The sequence below is a fragment of the Hyla sarda genome, chromosome 10 (genome assembly GCF_029499605.1).
Source record: "Hyla sarda isolate aHylSar1 chromosome 10, aHylSar1.hap1, whole genome shotgun sequence".
In the NCBI taxonomy this organism is placed as follows: domain Eukaryota; kingdom Metazoa; phylum Chordata; class Amphibia; order Anura; family Hylidae; genus Hyla; species Hyla sarda.
The window spans coordinates 94,980,062-95,002,330 of NC_079198.1; the positions used below are offsets into that span (position 1 = coordinate 94,980,062).

Consider the following 22,269-nt stretch of genomic DNA (forward strand, 5'->3'; position numbering starts at 1 on the left):
GCACCAGTACAACTCCCAGCAGGCAATGACGACTACCAGTAATGCATTAGGGACAGTAAGACAATAAAGTGCATGTACAGCCTTTTGCTTTTCGAACATGCTGGGAGCTGCAGAGGCACAGGTTGCAGATCACTGCTCCATAGCAGCACATTCAAAAAAATGTTCATGTATTTTAATTTTTATTAATGTTATTACTGCCAGTAATGTGCATATACTGCTATAGAACAGTGAACTGCAACCAATAATACTGCCCCTTAGGGCAATATTTGTATAAAGATTTGTACAAATATTGCCCTATATTGCTTATTACAGCCGTCTTCAGCTCCCCCCCCCCCCCCCCCCCCCCAACCTAACCACGTCACCAACATCATGGAATCGTATTTTAGCCACAATCTTATCGCTCTGCCCTACCTGGATCCCTCTCCAGCACAGTGTAGGATAAAACAGTTATGGCTCCTTCTGCATCTGCCCAGAGTGAGTGAGTCTGTCGGTCTGGCCCCTTACCCCAAAATCGTCATATTTTTTTCCTTTCGGCACAATAGGAGACCACTCCTTAACAAAACTATAATTCATCAGTCATCTCCCAACTGAAAATGGAAAGGATTTTTTTTTTTAAAGGCTTTTTTTAGTAATTCATTCGAGGTGGTTGTACTGTTTCTTTAAGGAAGATAAATATATTGTTATTGACTAACTATATAAAGGATATCATTTTTATGGAGCTTACCTATGAATTCCTATAAGATACTATAAGATACTAATACTACTATTACTTATTTGGTGAACATAAGACTCCTGGGGTTCAATGCATAAAAAATTATAATAAGGATATTAAGTTTTATTTTATTTATTTTATTTAATTTAATTTAATTTAAATTTATTTAAAATCCTACGGGGTAAAAAAGTGGAAAGTCTCAATGAAGGACAAAGGAACACAAATCAACGTCCGTGTAAGGGTGCGTTCACACGTACGCAGATTTGATGCACAGGATTTTCTGCTGCAGATTTCAATATAAACTACATGACTGGGCACAGCTTCTAATCGGCAGTTATAAATCCTACGCATCAAATCTGCACAGGATCCTGTACGTGTGAACGTACCCAAAAGGATAAAAGGTCAAGTAAATGACTAATAGGAAAGCTGTACCAAGAATTGACGCTATGATCGCTATCACAAGAGTGTTCCGAAAAGATCAGCTTTATCGAGAAGATAGTGAAAACGTAGAATATTTCAGCAGAGCATTTCTCTCCAGTGATTCAGAGCTTTGACCTTTTTCAGTTTCACCTTTGCTAAAACTATGACGAGATGTTGTCCCACCCACCCCACCCCCTCTTATCATACGCGGGAAGAGGATATGCAGCACCAATAGACAATAGGGAAACTGCACGTTTCTATCAACTTAAGTTTCCAGCCGGTGGAATGTGGACAAACTGATAAAAAGTCAGACGACTGCAGAATATTTAAACTTCTATATCCTGACCTTTATTCTCAAACAAGATTATAAAATGAAGTCTTGCCACGCGGCTGCCTCCCAGGATGTGCGACCATGAAGAGTCAGATAGACCTGAGTAATGTTCAACTGATACCCGTGATCGCAGATCTTAAAAGGGAATGGGTTCTCAGAAAATGTCCATTTCTTTAGATCATGTTTTATGTACAGCAGTGTAAGAACTTTTGGATTTTTTTTTTCTTTGCATTATTTCTTTGTCACCATCTATATTTAAACAAAATACTGAAATCTTGCCATTTTCATTCTAGCCACAGAGCCCAAACAACAAACGGATACTTCCTGTTTTAGAGAGATCACTTCTCAGTCTCCTCACTATCATCACAGACAGGATTAAAGGGGTTATCCAGGAAAAAAAACTTTTTTATAAATCAACTGCTCCAGAAAGTTAAACAGATTTGTAAATTACTTCTATTAAAAAATCTTAATCCTTTCAGTACTTATGAGCTGCTGAAATTGAGTTGTTCTTTTCTGTCTAAGTGCTCTCTGATGACACGTCTCGGGCACCGCTCAGTTTAGAAGAAAATCCCCATAGCAAACATCTTCTACTCTGTGCAGTTTCCGAGACAAGCAGAGATGGCAGCAGAGAACACCGTTGCTAGACAGAAAAAAACAACAACAACTCAACTTCAGCAGCTGATGATTATTGAAAGGATTAAGATTTTTTTAATAGAAGTAATTTACAAATCTGTTTAACGTTCTGGATCCAGTTGATATAGAAAAAAAAAAAAAGTTTTTTCCTGGATAACCCCTTTAAAGTTAATGGTGACACCAGTCTAGACATCTCAGGACTCCCCACTTATAGGTGATTGTGACAGAACTTTGGAACGCTTTCACTTATGAAAGCGATTCTGAGATTGCTTTTTCATGCCCTATTGTACTTTACATTAGTGGTAAATTTTGATTGATATATTTTGCGGTTTTTATAAAGAAAAAAATGAAAAAATTTGCATTTTTCTAGATTTGATATTTTTTGCTGGTACGACAAATAGCCATGCCACACCATATTAATGATTAATTCACAAATACAATATGTCTACTTTATGTTCCCATTTTTTGATAAACATTCTTTTACTTTTTTTTTTGAATTTTAGAGGGTTTATAAGTTTAGTAGCAATTTTGCAGATTTTCAAGAAAATTGCAAAATCTGATTTTTCAGGTACCAGTTCAGTACTGAAGTGGAATTGAGGGGCCTGTATGTTAGATATCCCCATAAATCACCCCATTTTATAAACTGCACCCCTTAAAGTAGTCAGAATGACATTAAAAAAAGTTTATTAACCCTTTAGGCATTTCACAGAAATAAAAGCAAAGTGGAGGCGGAATTTTAAAATTTAATTTTTTTGTAGATTTTTAATTTTACATTTTTTCTGTAACACAGTAGGTATTGACAAAGAAATAAAACTCAAGATGTGTTCCCCGAATTCTGACATACTTAGAAATATTCCATATGTGGCCTTTGTGAGCTATGCGTCTCTCACACAGGCCTCAGACATGAAGGTGTGCCGAGCGGATTTTGGGGCATCCCTTTAGTTTAGGATATTTTGTTGGCATCATAAAATTACAGAGGCCTTGGGGTGCAAAAATATTTTTGGGAGACAAGTTGACACTTTCATTGGTACCATTCTGGGGTACATGTGACACTCATAGTTTTATATTTTATTTTTTATGAGGTGGTATAAATAAATAAAAACTATTCTGTGGTAGTTTATTTTTAGGTCGTTCGTCATGTGGTATAAATGACATGTTAACTTTACACTGCAGGTTGATATGATTACGGCAATACCAAATTTATATACTTTTTTATATTTTAATTCATTTATGGCATAAAAACTTTTTTTTTTTTTTTTAAATCATGTTTGTAAGTCGCCACATTCTGAGATGTAATTTTTTTATTTTTTCACTGATGCAATTGTGTAAGGACTCTTTTTTGCAGGACATGTTGATTAGAGATGAGCGAACTTACAGTAAATTCGATTAGTCACAAACTTCTCGGCTCGGCAGTTGATGACTTATCCTGCATAAATTAGTTCAGCCTTCTGGTGCTCCCGTGGGCTGGAAAAGGTGGATACAGTCCTAGGAGACTCTTTCCTAGGACTGTGTCCAGCTTTTCCAGCCCACCAGAGCACCTGAAGGCTGAACTAATTTATGCAGGAAAAGTCATCAACTGCCGAGCCGAGAAGTTTGACGAATCGAATTTACTGTAAGTTCGCTCATCTCTAATGTTGATGTATTTGCAGGGACTATTTCTGGGGGTGTATTGTACACATATATAATTTATATTATAATTGTTTTTTCAAATTTTTCTCTTATTTTCCAAAATTTTTTCACTTTTTCACACTTTAAACATTTTTTTTTTTAAACTATTATACACAATTCAATGGAGTACACATCTGTACTCCATTGAATTATGCCTATGTCCGTCAGTACTGACAGGCATAGAATAGATCAGTCCCTACCTTAGGTAGGGACTGATCACTCATGTTACCATAACAACGGAGGTCAGTTGCCATGGCAACCATCAGCACTCTGCTTTCACTTTGCAGAGTGCTTATCAGTGACAGGGAACTCCCTCCCTCTGTTACCCTAATAGACGATGCGGTCTCCGCCACCGCAGCGTCTACAGGGTCAACCCAGGAACTGAGTGCCCGCGGGGGGGCTCCCTCCGATGGGGCCCCCCACACAGTAAAGCAATGGAGGAGACCCGCACCAGATCCCTGCTATTGGTCCATCTGTACTGACGGACCAATAGCAACAATCGCCAGCTGGGGACCGCAGCGACTGATCCCTGGCCGGCTTCAGGGAGGCTCAGCTGTGCAGCACAGTCGAGCTCAATAAAATGACACATTGCCCAGCGGCACTGACAGTTTATTCTCATCCGGCACATGTATGTGGTGATGCAGGAAGTCATCTCTAAGCACCACGTACATGTTCCTGATTTTTGCGGGAAGATGTTAAGATATACTTTGACTTTTTGTCCTAACTTACCCAGTATCCTGTGATAATAGGATAAGTGTCTGATCGTGGGAAGTCTGACCAACGGGTCCACCTGCAATCTCCAGAACAGCACCCAAACCTCTGAGCATGGAGTGGAGTCGACACGCACCCTTCATGCATTCTATAATCAGCCTGCTAGAGACAGCCGAGTACAGCATTAGTGTATCTCCAGCTCTCCCATTGAAAACACATAGAAGGTTGAAGATTACCCTGCTCTAGAGAGGGATTTGGGCCCCATGTCAGACATAAACCATATATTTGTGTGAATGATAACTAAACAAAATGTTGTTTTATGTAGAACATATACCAGTTTGGTCCTCTCCTCAAGGAGATTCAATTGCAAGACTAGTTGGCCAGAACCAGGCTCTGGACTGACCAGGAGAAGAAAAAAAAAACAGCTGGGTAGATACCCCTTCAGGTGGAGAGACTAGCTTGGCATAGAATCCCCAAGTTTGGCACCTGTTTTAAGGCTCTTAAAAGGTTGAACATTGATCTGAAAGGAAGCTACCTTCAATAGGTGGCACTGTAGAGCAAGTTCCTTTCCTTTTAAAAATCTGATATTTTAGCCTTAACTAGACAAAAAACATTTCTTGGTAGTCGGCACAGAACCAACCAAGTTATATCAGACAGTGTCAGTGTCTGTGGTAGCCAAACTGCTTCTGTATTTCGAATAAGGTTGCTATGCAGTATGGCCCTAGTAACCAGTCATCGAGAAGACAAGGGTAAAGAATGCTTGGCAACACTTCATATGTCTATAGATATCCTATGTAAAGCATGTAGCTGGAGTGTCCTATCAAGCATGTATCTCCTATTCTCCATGAGTAGTTGAGGAAAAAATGTGCATTCTTGTTACGTAACTTAAAGCATTCCATTTGACCAGGAAACAGCACTTTAAAGTTCTATTTCGTGTGACCTCTATTTTATGTGGGACGTGGCTGGAACGAGAGCACAGGTAGCTGTAGGAAGTTGTATGAATATCTTTATAGATCTTTCGTTGATAAATTTCCACTCTGCTCCGTTATACAAACAGAACTGTTTCATGCATTCTTGCATGTGTTTACGTGGGTGGTTTTCCTGTGTCAGTTAATACTCTAAGTATGCAATGTTTAACCGTTTCTTTGTAAACTCTGAAGGTAAGAATAAACCAAGATCTTTAATATGTTTCTTCAAGAGATGCCACCAACAGGTCTTTTGATTATGTTCCAGAAAAAGCAATGTCAGACTTTCTCCTTTGGTTGTCCAGGAGTGATCAGATGGCAGAGTAAGTCTGGACACACAAGTGAATGGTCATCCAACTTTATCTTTGGGCAATAGTATTATAAACATATGCAACAACGCAGATGCCGAAAATAAAATTACATTTTTAATCATGTCCGATCAGCTGGTGATGGACGAAAAATCCAGCAAAAGAAGAAAAAAAAAAAAAAAAAAAAACACCACCACCTTTATTGATCTTCTATTGGTTAGTGTCAGTGATGTCTGGCATGCACAATTTTAGCTACAAGTCATCAAAATCAGCTGTTTTGGTGACCATCTATATCATCTCAAAACTATGCCTGGGACATCAATGAGTATCCCCCATCAGTGAAACAGATGGATTGTCCTTCACACTTCTGTGAAATCCCACTGTCCACTCAGGAAGCAACACTGATTGACAATCAATTTCACATACTGTTGTGTAAATGGAACAGACAACAGGTGGAAATTAGAGGCAACTAGCAAGACACCCCCAATAAAGGAGTGGTTCTGCAGGTGGTGACCACAGACCACTTCTCAGTTGCTATGCTTCCTGGCTGATGTTTTGGTCACTTTCGAATGCTGGCAGTGCTTTCACTCTAGTGGCAGCATGAGACAGTCTACAACCCACACAAGTGCCTGAGGTAGTGCAGCTCATCCATCAGTGCGAGCTGTGACAAGGTTTGCTGTGTCTGTCAGTGTAGTGTCCAGAGCATGGAGGCGCTACCAGGAGACAGGCCAATACATCAGGAGATGTGGAGGACGCCAACAACCCAGCAGCAGGACCGCTACCTCCGCCTTTGTGCAAGGAGGAGCAGGAGGAGTACTGCCAGAGCCCTGCAAAATGACCTCCAGCAGGCCACAAATGTGCATGTGTCCACTCAAATGGTTAGAAACAGACAAGGATCTGTTAGCTTAGTGTTCCCTTTATTTTTTTGAACAGTATAATTCATGACTGGTGTGGTTAGACACTTTTGGGACTTTAACCAATCCTAGGAAGATCTGTTGCAGACAATAGAACAGTGGCTCTTAACCTGGGTTCGATCGAACCCCAGGGGTTCGGTGAGTCAGTCTCGGGGGTTCGGTGGGGGAGGCCTGCCGGTTGTTTTTGCCTCGGCACATCCTTGTGTTCCGTAAGATGCTTTCGGAACACAGGGACGCCCCTGTTAAGTCCCTGCGACCCCGCATTTACTTTAAAAACGCGGGGACCGCCGGGAGCAAGCGCGCGCAGGGACGTCACTGATGTCCCATGCATGCGCCCATGGCAACGGAGCGTGGAGGAGCGGAGAAGAAGCAAGGACGCCCGCTGGCAGTTGGTAAGTGTTTACCAGCGGCGCGTCAGCTTCGGTGTTCCAACCACCGATCCTCCGGTCCTGCTATGGCCGGACCGGAGGAGCGGTGGTCGGAACCCTGAAGTGGGGCAGTACACAGGCATACAGCCTCCAGACATACTGTACGGCTGGAGGCTGTATGTCTGTGGGGGAGCATACTGCACCTAATGTGGGGGGGAACGATACTGCAAACGTAATGTGGGGGACTATACTGCAAGCCTAATGTGGGGGACTATACTGCAAGCCTAATGTGGGGGAACATACTGCCAGCCTAATGTGGGGGACTATATTGCACCTAATGTGGGGGAACATACTGCTGGCCTAATGTGGCGGACTATATTGCACCTAATGTGGGGGAACATACTGCCAGCCTAATGTGGGGGAACTATACTGCCAACTAAATGTGGGGGAACTATACTGCCAACCTAATGTGGGGAACTACAACCTAATGTGGGGGGATCTATACTGCCAACCTAATGTGGGGGGGAACTGTGCTGTCTACCTAATGTGGGGGGGAACTGTGCTGCGTACTTAAAGGGGTAGTCCACTAATAAGATATATAAGTGTGCAAAGGAATTTGTTCGTTTTTTTTTTTTTTTTTTTCTTTTTAACTATAGTCCGGCCCTCCAATGGTCTGAGGTACCGAGAACTGGCCCCCTGTTTAAAAAGTTTGAGGACCCCTGCATTAGGGCCTAATGTGTGGGGGAACGCGGCCTGCAAATATTCATTGTTTTTGTGTGAAAATCATGTTTTCATGGTTTTGTTCTTTGTTCTTAATGGTTTTGTTCTTTAATGGTTTTGTTCATTTTGTGCACCTATGTATAAATATATACCTGCTATGTTTTGAATTTGAAAAAAAAATCATATTTTATTTTTCCAATTAAGAAGGGATCGGTGAATGCGCATATGAAACTGGTGGGGTTCAGTACCTCCAACAAGGTTAAGAACCACTGCAATAGAAGAATGAACTTACCAATGGGTCTACATGAAAAATTCTGCCCTTGTCTGATGCCACCCATTGCCATATGCAAATGATATTTAGCAATGTAATAACCCCCCCAAAATGCTATTTTTTTCCTCAGAAAACATCTTAAAACATAGCATTACTGGAATCACTCTCTTTAGCCACAAGATGATACATGTGAGATATGTAGGGAATACAGGATGGTCTGCAATTCGCAGTAGCAAATACTGCATTAATGGCTTACCTTAGTCTACATTAAAGGAAATCTGTCACCGGTCTCACCTGCACTAACCAGTCGGTACTGACAAGTAGTGCAGGCGACAGTAATGACAACGGTAATTACCTTGTCCCATTGCGTGCAGGGGATCTACGGTAATCTTTTCCGTTAGCTTCAGGCCTGGCTTGGGGCACGAGCGGAGCTTCGTGACGTCACCGCTGCTGTTCTCTATCAGCGGGACCCAGCAGAGAACAACAGAGGTGACATCGCCAAGCTCCGCCCATGCCCCATGGCAAATGGAGAAGGTATCGACAGGTTAGTGCAGGTGACACTGGTGACAGATTTCCGTTAAACACAAAGATTTTCTCAATAACCTGTAAGGGTATGTTCACACTGAGGAATTCACGAGGAGCGAATGTGTGTGCCGAAGTGCAGGGAAGGCTGCAGAGGGGAGGCTGCTGAAGAGGTAAGCTTACCTGCTCCTGGGTCTGTACGGCGAAGTGCTCTGCTGCCCCGTTCTCCAATTCATGCCGCTGCCACTGTCCCGTTCTGCCATCCCCTTTAATGCTGCTGTTCCGTTCCCCTGTCTGTATAATGGAGTCTTATGGAGGAGAATGTGACACACACACACACACACGTCACCCCACCTCCTCCTCTGCGCCCAGCGTAACGCTACGGAGGAAGCAGAGTGACGTGTGTGTCACATGCTAAACCATAGACTCCATTATGCAGACGGCAGAACAGGGCAGCGGTAGTGATAAGTACGGGGCTGTGGAGCAGCGATAAGTAAGCAACTACAAGTGGGGTCCTGCTGTTTACAAGGGGGGTCCCTGCTGGCCACAAGGGGAGGGGTCCCTGCTGGCCACAAGGGGGGTCCCTGCTGGCCACAAGGGGGGGGTCCTAAATATTTTAGTACCCTTTTTTTCTTGTTCTCCTCCTCTAAAACCTAGGTGCGTCTTATGGTCAGGTGCGTCTTATAGTGCAAAAAATACGGTATGTGAAGAGGTTGCATTCTTAAAGGGGTACCCTGGCGCTAAGACATCTTATCCCCTATCCAAAGGATAGGGGATAAGATGCCTGATCGCGGAGGTCCCGCCGGCGCCGCACCCAGTTAGAATCAGCTCCCGGAGCGTGCCCACTCGGGGTTTGATTACTGGGGATCACTGGGACGGAGCATAGTGATGTCACACGGGGGCGTATGCCTTTCTAGCTGTCACACCCCCTCCCATAGGTTTGTATTGAGGGGGCGGAGTGTGACGTCACTATGCTCCGTCCCCGTGATCGCCAGTAATCAGACCTAGAGCGAGCACGCTCCGGGGGCTGATTCTAACGGGGTGTGGTGTGGAAGATCAAGGGGGTCCCCAGCGGTAGGACCCCCACAATCAGGCATCTTATCTCCTATCCTTTGGAGAGGGGATAAGATGTGTTAGCGCCGGAGTACCCCTTTAAAACAACCCCTTCAACAATCTATTAGGCAACTGCTATGTAAAAGAACATGCCAGAACCCAGTGGATCGGAAACCACATGCGGGTACTGACCCTAAGCTGTATGGCTCACTTTTTGGCAATATGCACTGGTCATAATATGACATCTGCAGATAGTACAGAAACACCCCATCCCATGCACAGTGGCACTTTTTTCCATGTAATATGTCACTATTTTGTTTCTTAAATGGGCACTGTAAGAATCCAAAACTTTTTATATTTTGTATATCTTGGTAAAACACTAGGGGTTCCCACACCATCCAGAAGAGAAACCTGTCCGGCTGCAGCATCATCCTTATCCCAGCTGAAGCACAGACAGGGACAAAGGAAGCAAGGGTGAGACTAGCACCCCACTGTGCTCACTACAGTCCTATCAGGCTGCAGCATGAAAACAAAGAGGAGGAGGTTACAGAGCAGCCTGTAGTGATTGGATGAAGAGACCCAGCACAGCAGACTCAGGAAGGAAGTGAATGCAAGGTGAGTGAGGGCGGGCTCAGTGCTGACCTCAGACACGCCCCATCCTGAACAGTAGCTGTCAAAAGGAGTGAACAGCAGAACAGAGGGATTTGTGAGAAAATACAGACGTTCGACACAAATAAATGCATGGAAAGCATCAGATTGACCTAGTTAGTAACATATATAAGCATTATTTTTTATGTTATATAACAGGTAAGCTTTAAACAAACAGGGCTTCACATGTGTGAACTTTATCCCAGTAAATTCACCAATGGAGCAGATAAGCTTAGAGCTGCTTAAGATGGCAACCTGCATCTGCTACAGAAAGTTCTTATTTACTGACAACCTTTTTGGAGAAAAAGCGATAAACACTATAACGGCTAAAAACAAAAACAAATGACATCTGCACATAAATTAGTTGTTTCTGGTTTATAGAAATCCCTTTACAAGTCACTTCCTGTGTGGGTTACATGGAATCCCTAAAAGTAACAAATTGTGTAAGTAATAGTTAAACAAACTCAAAAAATGACTACAGACCTAATGAGTTTATAAACAAGCTAGGTAAAATGCATAGCTATATTAATAAAGCACACACTGCAGGGATTAAACCTGACGCAGGACCTTAGGGCGAATAAATAGCTGCAACACATCATCGGAGGAACGTCTAGGCAGACACAGGTCCACAAGCAATTCTGGAGTGATATTTCAAGAACAGTGAGATGTGCCCTATCTATAAACTTATCTGTATGGACGGGAAGTTCACATGTCGTGAAGTCAGTCTGAGGGCATGATGCTGCATGTATTTTAGGAGATAAACAGATACGTATCCATAGACTGCTGAATTAAGCAAGTTCTCTAGGACAGTGTATCTATTCATAATATAAGTTCTAATGTATATATGGTAGGTGGGTAATGGAATGGCAAATGAGGATATGATAGAAAGTGCAAGCAGGATAGCCAACACAGTGCTAAGTTATAAGGTGGTTTATTGGTACACCCTGCCTCTTCATAGAGGTTCCTGGGAGAGGGCTGAGGCATCCCATTTTTCTGTGGTGGAAAAAAAAAAAAAAAAAGACTGAACACCAGATATTAACACTTCCCTAGACCAGTAGGGAAGCAGGGATTACTCCTTTAGACCACCAGGTAGGCACTCAACCTCTCAACCACTTTAGATTATCACAAAAACTGGCATTACCAGTGGGCACTCCTTGTAAAAAAAAAAACCTCTGTCCTTTAATGTGTCATAGGGAAATATGAAAAGTTTTTATCAGTTCCTACAATGAGCCAGGAGAAATGTGTGCTTAGAACGTTCCCTCACGTCTCTGAGTGAGATGGCCCCATAGACTTACAGTCTTGGTCACGTGACACAGACACAAAGCCAGGAGGGAAATTTCTCTCCCTGCTTGTTCTAGGGATTGATTGGGGTCTCCAATAACAAAACCAAAAAATGCTAATGAGGTGCTAACTGGCACCGGCCGGGCTAACTGGCACTGATGTCAGTGCCGCCTGCCGCAGTGCCACCCAGCTCATCAATATTCCTCCCCTCCACCTCTCCCTCTTCTCCCCAATCTGTAATGAAGAGAGAGGGGAGGAATATTAATGAACAAGGCAGCGCTGCGGCAGGAGGCACTGATGTCAGAGTGCCAGTTATCACCTCATTAGCATATCCCGAAAATAGAAGATTAGGGCCGAATGGCATGGCAGATCCGGGCATCAAACTGATCAGCGTCCCCCGCACTACCAGCCAGTACCGCTGGTTAGTGTGGGGGGAGAAAGCTGACAGTTTTCCTTTAAAGTGTCCCAGTTCTTCTAAAAAAATATTATATTATTTATATTATTTATATTAATTATATTAATTATATTAATTATATTATTTATATTAATTATATTATATTTTATTATATAATAAAATATAATTTATTTTATATATATATATATATATATATATATATATATATATATATATATATATATATATATATATATATATATTTAAAACCTGCATGGTTTTATTAGATCAACCCAAGGTGATTTTTTTTAATGCCATTACTACTGTTACTGAATCGCTGAGAATCCCCTCCATGGTGCACAGCTATTTCTTATTCTCTACATTTAGGTAGCCAGGAAAAGAGCTGGTCTGTTTTCAGTAATACACACACACACACACACACACACACACACACACACAGTTGCTTCCTCTCCCTTACTGCCCTGGCCAATAAAAACACATAGAAAAAGATTTATAAAAACTTGTGCAAAGAAAAAGTCGAGTAGTTATAAATATCAACCAGATTGCTGCTTTATTATTTAAAAAGGTCTCTGAAAAGTGAAATACGCAATCTGGTTACTATGAGCAACTGCACCACTTTTCCTCTGCACAAGTTTAGAAAAAAATCCCATATTCCTTCTTGCTATGGCATAATATAATGCTAAAGAAAGTGCCATGGTCTGAACAGGCTGCACTGTACTGGACAGTACGGTACTCGATGGAATTACAGATGTCACAGGTGCTATGAGAGGAGAAAGGAAAGAAACAGCAGCAGCAGAGCAAGGAAAGGGTTACACTAAGCAGCTACTGTAAAAGCTGCTGCTGACAATCTAAAAGTAATGGGGAAATTACACAGCAGCACTGTGGACATACAGCAGAAGGTACAGTGTATTTTACACAAGGGACAGTTACCCTGGGCTTATTGGGTGGTCAGAGATGAGAGAGAAGCCTATAAGGAATAGTGCAGATCACCTTTAACAGAGACTGACTCAGCCTTCAAGTACACATACCAAACTTTCTGATTTGTGGTGTGCTGACACCCCTGCTGATCTGCTGTTTAGTGGGGCAATGTGGACTGATCTACAGCTTGAACAGGAGCTGAGCTGTAGTAACCAGGAATGACCACTAAGCAGTGAAAAAATACTGCGGCCGGCCCTGTTTACTATGTAGTGCAAAAGCCAGAACAGCTGAGCCTGGTCTTGGCACTTTGCCGATCAAAAACAGAGGTGTGTGTCTAAATATTAATATCTTTAAAAAAAAATAAAAAAAATTATATATATATATATATATATATATATATATATATATATATATATATATATATATATATATATATATATATCTATCTATATATATCTATCTTATTAGACATGGCCTCATTTTCTTTCTTCTGCTTTCACATTCCACCTTTAACAGAGGTATTTTTTCACTTGACTATGCTACAGAGGCTGTTTAGTTAGTGTGGCTTAGAATATAGAATCCGCACCTGAATGTGACGGTAGTCTCACAATTCTGTGATATTTTTAATTGCATACAAAAATACTGTGGTCTCAGGTTTTCCCAGGTTGCAGTGCGGCTTGAGACATTACTTCACTAGGCAGGTGATCAGAGGGAGTCCGTCTTTGCTTCAATGGGTGGAGCCATCACTGGGTGGGAGAAAAGTCACTTTTTTTTTTTTAACAGCTGGAGGCACCTTGGTCAGAAAACACTGGTCCACAGCATTGAAGAAATCACAGCTTTGTTTCAATGGGTGGGGTGCCTGATATGTGGGAGGGAGAAAAGTGACCTCACACTTACAATGAATCATGGTATTTTTTTGGTTTTAGGAAACAAACTTCAACAGGAAATAAACCGTTCACAAAAAGATAGCCTCAGCTTTATGGTAATCTCACAATTTAGCAATTTAGCCCCAAGACAAGCGCAGATCCTTCCTAAGCATGTCCATTACTGTCTGGCAGGTACATACTAAAAATCGCCTTATGAAGGATAACCCCTTTAAGCAGGACATAACATTACCGGACAGACAGTGTGAAGTCTCCAGGATTGCTCTTGCTAGGCCGGGCCAGAAAACTTCCATGTACACCATGGGTTAGAAGGAGAGTTTCAGCTTCCAATCCATTGATGTTTGGATGAAACCATCTAAAAAGAAAACATAAATGAGACTTTATAATCTGCAATTCATAGGCTATTTGGAACCTATTCTATGGAGTAAAATACAAGCCTTGTTTATAACAAAACATTCATAAATATTAGCCATTATTGTCATTTGGGATTGTTCTGTGAAGTTGGAGTACTTGGAACATGGGACAATTTTTTTTAGACAAAACGGTAAGAAAAATGAAGATCGGTAGAATTTGTAAGAATCTGAGATAACTATATATTTCCTCATCTCTATCCTTAAGCAATAAAATGCATAAAACATTTACTCTTAAAATATGCAATATTAGAGTATGATTAATTTAATCAGAAGTTACCAGAATTAGAAATAATACATTAAATTTGCAAATATTTCCTTTAAAAAGAAATAGTCCGGTACAGACTATTCTTACCCAATCCTGCCCGGGCTGCAAAAAGTGAAAAACGTTCACTTACCTTTCTACGTTCCCCCCCGGAGCTCCGCTACAGCTGATTGGTCGGTCGTACAATCTTCTTCCTACTTCCCTTAGCCCGAAATGTAACAAAACCTCCAGACTCCACAGGGACTTAGGTCGGCGCAGAATGGATAAGGAACAATGTCAATGGCTAGGCGATTTATTTAGGAACAACGCATTTCGACGCCAGGACAGGCGTCTTTTTCAAGTTCACAAAATCAAATGGTCACATATATTTATACAAAAATAAAACACAAGACAATTAACTTACAACACGCGATTCCTCCAGACACGTCGAGCCGGAAGTGGTCATCAGGGTCACGGCATGTCAGAGGAAGTACAAAAGGAGCGGATCGGAATATATCATAATGACAGATATAAAAGTTATGTACATTAATAAAAAAAAAATCACAAGATGTATAGAAATACAATACATAAAAAACCATATAGCAGACAATAGAACCTAAAAATATGTTTTATTACATTTTCAATGGTCTCATTTAAACCATCAGGGTGGAGACATTTCAATTTAAATATCCAATAGGATTCCTTATTGATCAGTTTGCGGAAACGATCTCTCTGATCTTCAGGGATCTCATCAATAATGATAAGTTAATAATTCCGGATTATTATTGTGTTTTTGTGCAAAATGCCGGGAAACGCTATGCAATGGATATCCCTTTCTAATATTAAAGCGGTGTGCGTTCATGCGGGACCGGTGTGCGTTCAGACGGTGCGGCCCACATACTGTAATTGGCAAGGGCATTCTAGCAGATAAACCACATAGTTCGTATCGCAGTTGTAATTGCGTTTAATCTGAAAAACTTCATTAGTAATGTTGAATTTAAAATTGGAACATATCCTGGAGGATATTACAACACAAGCATCTGTTCTTACCACAGATGATTAATGGTATGGACGTTTGGACTATATCTTTAATTTTTGTTATTATTTTATATCTTTAAATCTGCTGGGAGCCAAACTCCAAATGGTCGCGTCGGACCTCACCACGCGGGCATATATCCATATAGATCGCTTATCTAGCTATAAACAATATGTGGAGTTTCGGAAAATGAATAGCAACGTCACCATGAGGTTAAACAGATTTGAAACAAATTTGATTAATAAAAAAGTACAACATTTGCTCGGGATCACGAAGATTATGCTACAAATCAGATACGTAAATGGCCCAGAAAAAACACACAAGTTTATCACCCCCTTGAGCTGTCAGCAAATCCACCCGACAATGCCAATAAGAATATTATTCAAAATACCACACCAAATATACCTCCAGTCAAAAATCCAAATCCAGTTAGTCATTCTAACAATTATAAAAATCGACCAAAACAAAACTCCATTATAGAACCATAGTGAACTCCTCTTACAAGAAAAATAAACCTTCTAATATTACACCTCAAGCAAATCATAATATCAACATGCCATCCACCACTCCAAAAGTGGCAACCATTGAAAACCAACATATGAATCATATCACCAAACCACCTGCTGTTAATACTCCTATAGATTTAACCAATCTGGCCAGCACCCCTACCGATGAGTGCGGATTGGAACTTAATCAAACAACACCTCTTGATTTTTCTATCTTCACCACCCACGATGACACTATTATTTGCACTAGTTTAGAGGATTCATTACCAGACCACATCAACACTAACACTACTACCCCAGAGACAGAATTTTCCTCTACCCTTAATACTAGTTCACCCTCTTTTTTTTAGTCTGCCGACCTGTCCATGTCGATGTTGTGCCGACAATATCCAGTCCCCGAACAGGGAAAAAATCACACAATTTTTCCCCGTCATAACACTGTCACCTGCTCACAAATCAGTAAAAAGAAAATACGCTACCGAGGCTGTAGATGTGGAAGCAAACGGCATAAATTTATCAAACACACACACCCAACTACTGGTAACACCAAACCAAAAGCAGAACCGATTGTAAAATTATTTAATCTATCCACATACCTGTTAAAAGAAAGTGAAATCAAAGAATTGATGCGAGTCCTACAGCTAAGCCGGCCAATTTTCAATTATTTCTAGACCTAAATAAATACGTCAGGAAACTGACTCTCACCCGTCACTTTGCTATTCTGTCAAAACAACAGGATACACTTTAACAAAATATTGAAACAGATTGTTATCCTTTATCTGATTCACTACCAATGACACATTTAAACGACCACTCACTCAATATTATGGTTCCAGACAAATCATTTAAACCAACATTACATGTTGATGTAAAACCTGTATCCCAGTTTTACCCCATCCACCATCATGGTGGTTATTTGGATATTTTTTACACAATGATGGCTAATGAATTTCGTTCTCTTACAGTTAATCCATTCACCTTTAGTGACAACCTCACCCCCTTTGAACGCAGGGCTATATTATCCTTACAGTCTAATCCAAACATTATTATACGCCCTGCCGACAAGGGGGGTGGTATTGTCATTCTAAATAAAACAGCATATCTCAAAGAGGCATTCAATATTTTGTCTGATCCTGATTATTATGAAACATTAAAATCTGACCCTTCAACTGATTACTATGCACTTTATTGTAAACTCATAGATAAGGCTGACCGTTTAAAATTACTAAGTAAAAAAGAAAAAAAGATTTCTGAATATAAAATCCCATCAGTTAGCTACATTCTATTACTTGCCAAAAGTGCACAAGTGTGCTACTGATCCACCCGGTCGCCCGATTATTTTGGGGATCGGGTCGATCACTAGCCACTTGTTGCACTACATAGACCTCTTCCTACAACTGTTGGTGATACAATTGCCGACATATCTGAAGGATTCCACCCAATTGATCCGTGAATTGGATCTTCTAAATATTCCAGAACATTGTTCTTTTTTAACTCTTGATGTTTCGGCACTCTATTCGAATATAAATAGCACTTTAGGCATTCAAGCAGTTTTACATTTTAAAAAGAAGAAGAATTTTTTAGTAAGGAACAAACTGATTTTATTATTGAGGCTATCCAATTCATTTTGGATCCTAATTCTTTTGAATTTACAACCAAGTTTATGGCCAGATCAAAGGCTGCGCGATGGGGACTCGATTCGCCCCAAGTTACGCAAACCTATTCATGGGGCGTTTAGAGTCCCAATACATTGCGCAGCCCGATCTTCCTTTTTTTTAAACACATTATAATAGGCGTTATATAGATGATCTTTTTATTCTTTGGACTGGATCGCACGCAGAGGCTCTTAATTTTGTATCTTGTCTTTATAATAACACCTGGGGACTTAATTTTATACCCCATTTTTCTGATACATCCGTCCAGTTTTTAGATTTGGAATTTTTTTAATCGGATTCTGGTCAATTTAAAACAAACTTTTTTTTAAAACTGTGGATGTTAACAGTTTTTTAGATTACCGCAGTTGTCACTATCCTCAGTGGCTCCGAAATGTACCATTCGGACAATATTTCAGAATCCGCAAAAACTGTATGGATGATTCAGATTTTATAACACAATCACAGATTTTACAAAAAAAGATTATTAGAAAAAAACTACCCCAAACAAATTTTGGTACAAGCGTTCAATAGAACCAAGAGTTTAAAACAACATCAGCTCACTAAAATAAAAGAAAAAATTCCAACAAATGAAACAAACAATAAAATCAAACATAACTTTCTTACCAGATTCAATTGTGCTTCTGATTCTATAAGAAAAATTCTTAAACATTGGCAGATTATAAACGATCCTATCCTGAAAGACTTGGTCCCTGATTGCCCCCGGATCACTTTTAGGAAACCAATGTCCTTGCACAATTATTTAGCTCCCAGCAGATTTAAAGATAAAATAATAACAAAAAATAAAGATATAGTTCAAACGTCCATACCATTAATAACCATCTGTGGTAAGAACAGATGCTTGTGTTGTAATATCCTCCAGGATAAGTGTTCCAATTTCAAATCCAACATTACTAATGAAGTTTTTCAGATTAAACGCAATTAAAACTGCGATACGAACTATGTGGTTTATCTGCTAGAATGCCCTTGCCAAATACAGTATGTGGGCCGCACCGTTCAGACGGTGCGGTCCCGCATGAACGCACACCGCTTTAACATTAGGGAGGGATATCCATTGCATAGCATTTCCCGGCATTTTGCACAAAAACACAATAATAATCCGGAATTATTAAAATGTATTATTGATGAGATCCCTGAAGATCAGGGAGATCGTTTCCGCAAACTGATCAATAAGGAATCCTATTGGATATTTAAATTGAAATGTCTCCACCCTGATGGTTTAATTGAGACCATTGAAAATGTAATACAACATATTTTTAGGTTCTATTGTCTGCTATATGGTGTTTTTTTTTATGTATTGTATTTCTATACATCTTGTGATTTTTTTAATGTACATACCTTTATATCTGTCATTATGATATATTCCGATCCGCTCCTTTTGTACTTCCTCTGACATGCCGTGACCCTGATGACCACTTCCGGCTCGACGTGTCTGGAGGAATCGCGTGTTGTAAGTTAATTGTCTTGTGTTTTATTTTTGTATAAATATATCTGTGACCATTTGATTTTGTGAACTTGAAAGAGACGCCTGTCCTGGCGTCAAAACGCATTGTTCCTAAATAAATCGCCTAGCCATTGACATTGTTCCTTATCCATTCTGCGCCGACCTAAGTCCCTGTGGAGTCTGGAGGTTTTGCTGCATTTGCTACACCGTCGCGGTGTTGGGATTGGCTGCATTGTGGATTACCTTTTATCAGTGTTGTGCCTGGGTGACTTAGCACAACCTACCGGGTAAGCGCTTCCAATAATATCGGTTTAGCTGTATTACCCTTTTAATGCACTATGGAGCGCTTCTTGTCTTTCTATTAGCCCAAAATGTGACACGATGCTTCAGCCCATCACCGGCCACAGCGATGGCTGAATCGCCGTGTGACGTTCCAGGCTAAGGGAAGTAGAAAGAAGATTGCCCGGCCGACCGATCAGCTGCAGCGGAGCTCCGGGGGGGAACGTAGGAAGATAAGTGAAGGTTTGTTTTCAGTTTTTTTGCAGCCCTAGTCCTTTTAACAGACTATTCCTTTAAACTGGGTACAATACAACCCTCACGATTTGTTTAGCTATAATAACGTTATGTAATCATCTATATTTAACCAACACGACTTAAGCGAAAACATGCAGGCGTGACACATATATTCTGTAAGTCGCAACAGGAAACTTCCAGTTGTACAATCTATGCAAAGAGCCTGAGCTAAAATGATGGTTATTTTCCATCCATGCTTGATGATTTTAACTAAAAGACAAAGTTTAGTCTGGAATCTACACAAGGAACATGTATGTGCAGGTTAAACACATATGAAGTCAGGTTGAAAGCTACTACACTGTAACATATACTTAAAGGGGTTCTCCGGTGCTTAAACATTTTATCCCGGATGCAAAGGATAGGGGATAAGATGCCTGATCGCGGGAGTCCCGCCGCTGGGGACCCCCCGAACACGCTCCGGGGACTGATTACAAACGCGGTGCCGCGTGCATGATCCCGGGGGTCCCCAGCGGCGGGACTCCCGCGATCAGGCATCTTATCCCCTTTAACAACATAGTGATGTTATTTCTAAGGTAGTATGCACACAACAAATCCATGGGCACAGATTCTGCATTCTGAGATTTGGGGGGGAAGTGTCAGATCACAGGGGGGGTCAGACCACTGGAACCAACTGTGATCACCTTATGGCAATGTTTCCCAACCAGTGTGCCTCCAGCTGTTGAAAAGTTAGAACTCCCAGCATGCGTGCATGCTGGGAGTTGTAATTTTGCAACAGCTGGAGGCACCCTGGTTGAGAAACCCTGCCCTATGCTGTCCCGGCTCTCCTCCTGAATAGGGCGTGTCGACCATTGCACGAAGTTGTAGCCAACGCGCCCCTTCCATGCATCTCTATAGGAGAGCTGAAGCAATGCACTCTTGGTATCTCCGGCTCTCCTATAGAACTGCATGGAGGGAGCGTGTGGTCACAGCTTCGTGCAATGATCCACAGCCCTTTTCAAGACAATAGCCGGGGCACCGTGCAGGAGATCGTGGGGGTCCCAGGGGTGGACTCCCCATGATCTGACACTTATCAGATCGCATACGGGGTACATTTTTCTGTCTCGTGGTAATCCTTTAAATAGCACTGGAGTAATTGAGCAAATATTAAATACTTTCAAAACTATAAAGCTGTAAACTCCATGGTCTTTATAAAGAAAAAGCATTAAGTGTAAGTCTTTCTCCTGCCATCACGTACTAGTTAAAAGCACATCAAGCACTAGAAAAATAAGAGGCAAGCTCTAAAAGCACATCCTACACAGTGTTCCAATATTTAGGACGACAAACATCTTGAAACTAGATCTTTTTGGTTTTATTCCGGTCAAAGAGTCTCTTCAGCCTTAGAGTCCTTAACTAGTCAGTACTCCATTACAAGAAAAAAAAAAAAAACAGACAACCCTTGCCCTGCATTAAACAATCACTATCTTGATTCAATGTAAATTCTACCAAATATAGTCATAACTGAAATTGCTGTTTGTCGACAAAAAAAAATTATTAAATAAATAAAGATTTCCCAATGATTACGAGAATTCAGATTTTCAAACCATCCTTATAAAAAGCAAAACTGTCAGGTTGTTCCCCCCGCACTAACCAGCGGTACTGGCGGCCAGCGCCAGTGACGTCAGAGTGCCAGTTAACGCCGCCTGTGCCAGGTAGCACTTCATTAGCATAGAGGGAAAAACGAAGATATCAGCAGAACGGCCAGGCGGATCCGGGCACAGTAAGCATCAAAATGATCAGCAAGTACTGCTGGTTAGTGCGGGCGGAGCAAGCTGACAGATTTCCTTTAAAGATGTACTCCACTACTTTAAAACTCAACCCCTAAACACAGTAAAGCTATAAATCAAGGTTGTTTGTGATTAAAATGTTTTACACTATGGTCGAAAAGACAAGGCAAAATACAGATTTATTTTGAGACATAAATGGGCAACAAAAAAAAAAAAAAAAAAAAGGGGGGGGGGGCTGGCAATTTTTGGGCTGTAAAATTACAATGTTTGAACAGACAGCAGTTTTCCTTTCGGATTTAATAAAATTAATTGGGAAAAGTACTGCCTTTTTTTAACCATAAAACCCCAGTATTTCTTCAAGTTCCCAGAAGTGAACAATTTTATTTGGTTGACATTTGATTCGTTCCTCTGAAAAAGTATTAAAAAAAACAAACAAACAAACAACTTAAACTGGTTAAAATACAGATAAATCTTTCCCCTTACATACATACACACATTATATATAATATATGCAGTTTATCTGGACACAACCTACTCAGCTGCTGGCTTTATCTAGCATATACACCCCCCACTATAGTGTGAGTCAGGAGACAGATAGCTGACTAACTTTTTGTCTTTTGGAGTGTACATGCGGGGGCGGTGACTCCATCTTGGTCATGCCCTTCTATCTGTCCAGGGCCAAGCTATAGAATAAATCTGGTTCCTACCTATCCACTTTGTAGGCCTACGTCCAAGAGAGATAGAAAAGTGTCTTGTTGTCCAGGAACACTGTGTAGGGTCCCAGCTGAATGAGGTCCCCTAGTCAGAACTGTTGAGCTCGCACAATTTGCCCAAAATAAGTGGTAAGGCCCTTGCACAATATGGAACTTCCACCCAGGCAAAAATTCTGGTGCAGCAGCCTCATGCCGGACTCTTCA

General features: G+C 41.0%; 1 protein-coding gene across 2 annotated transcripts in view; it reads right to left on the reverse strand.

The window, feature by feature from the left end:
* LOC130293432 (tyrosine-protein phosphatase non-receptor type 11-like) overlaps nt 1-22,269 on the reverse strand; it is a 143,109-nt gene that overhangs the window by 73,131 nt on the left and 47,709 nt on the right. For both annotated transcript variants that reach the window (XM_056542103.1, XM_056542102.1), the window contains exon 2: nt 13,975-14,097. In XM_056542103.1, coding sequence (XP_056398078.1) covers nt 13,975-14,097 — 123 coding nt within the window. The remainder of the gene's footprint in view (nt 1-13,974; nt 14,098-22,269) is intronic.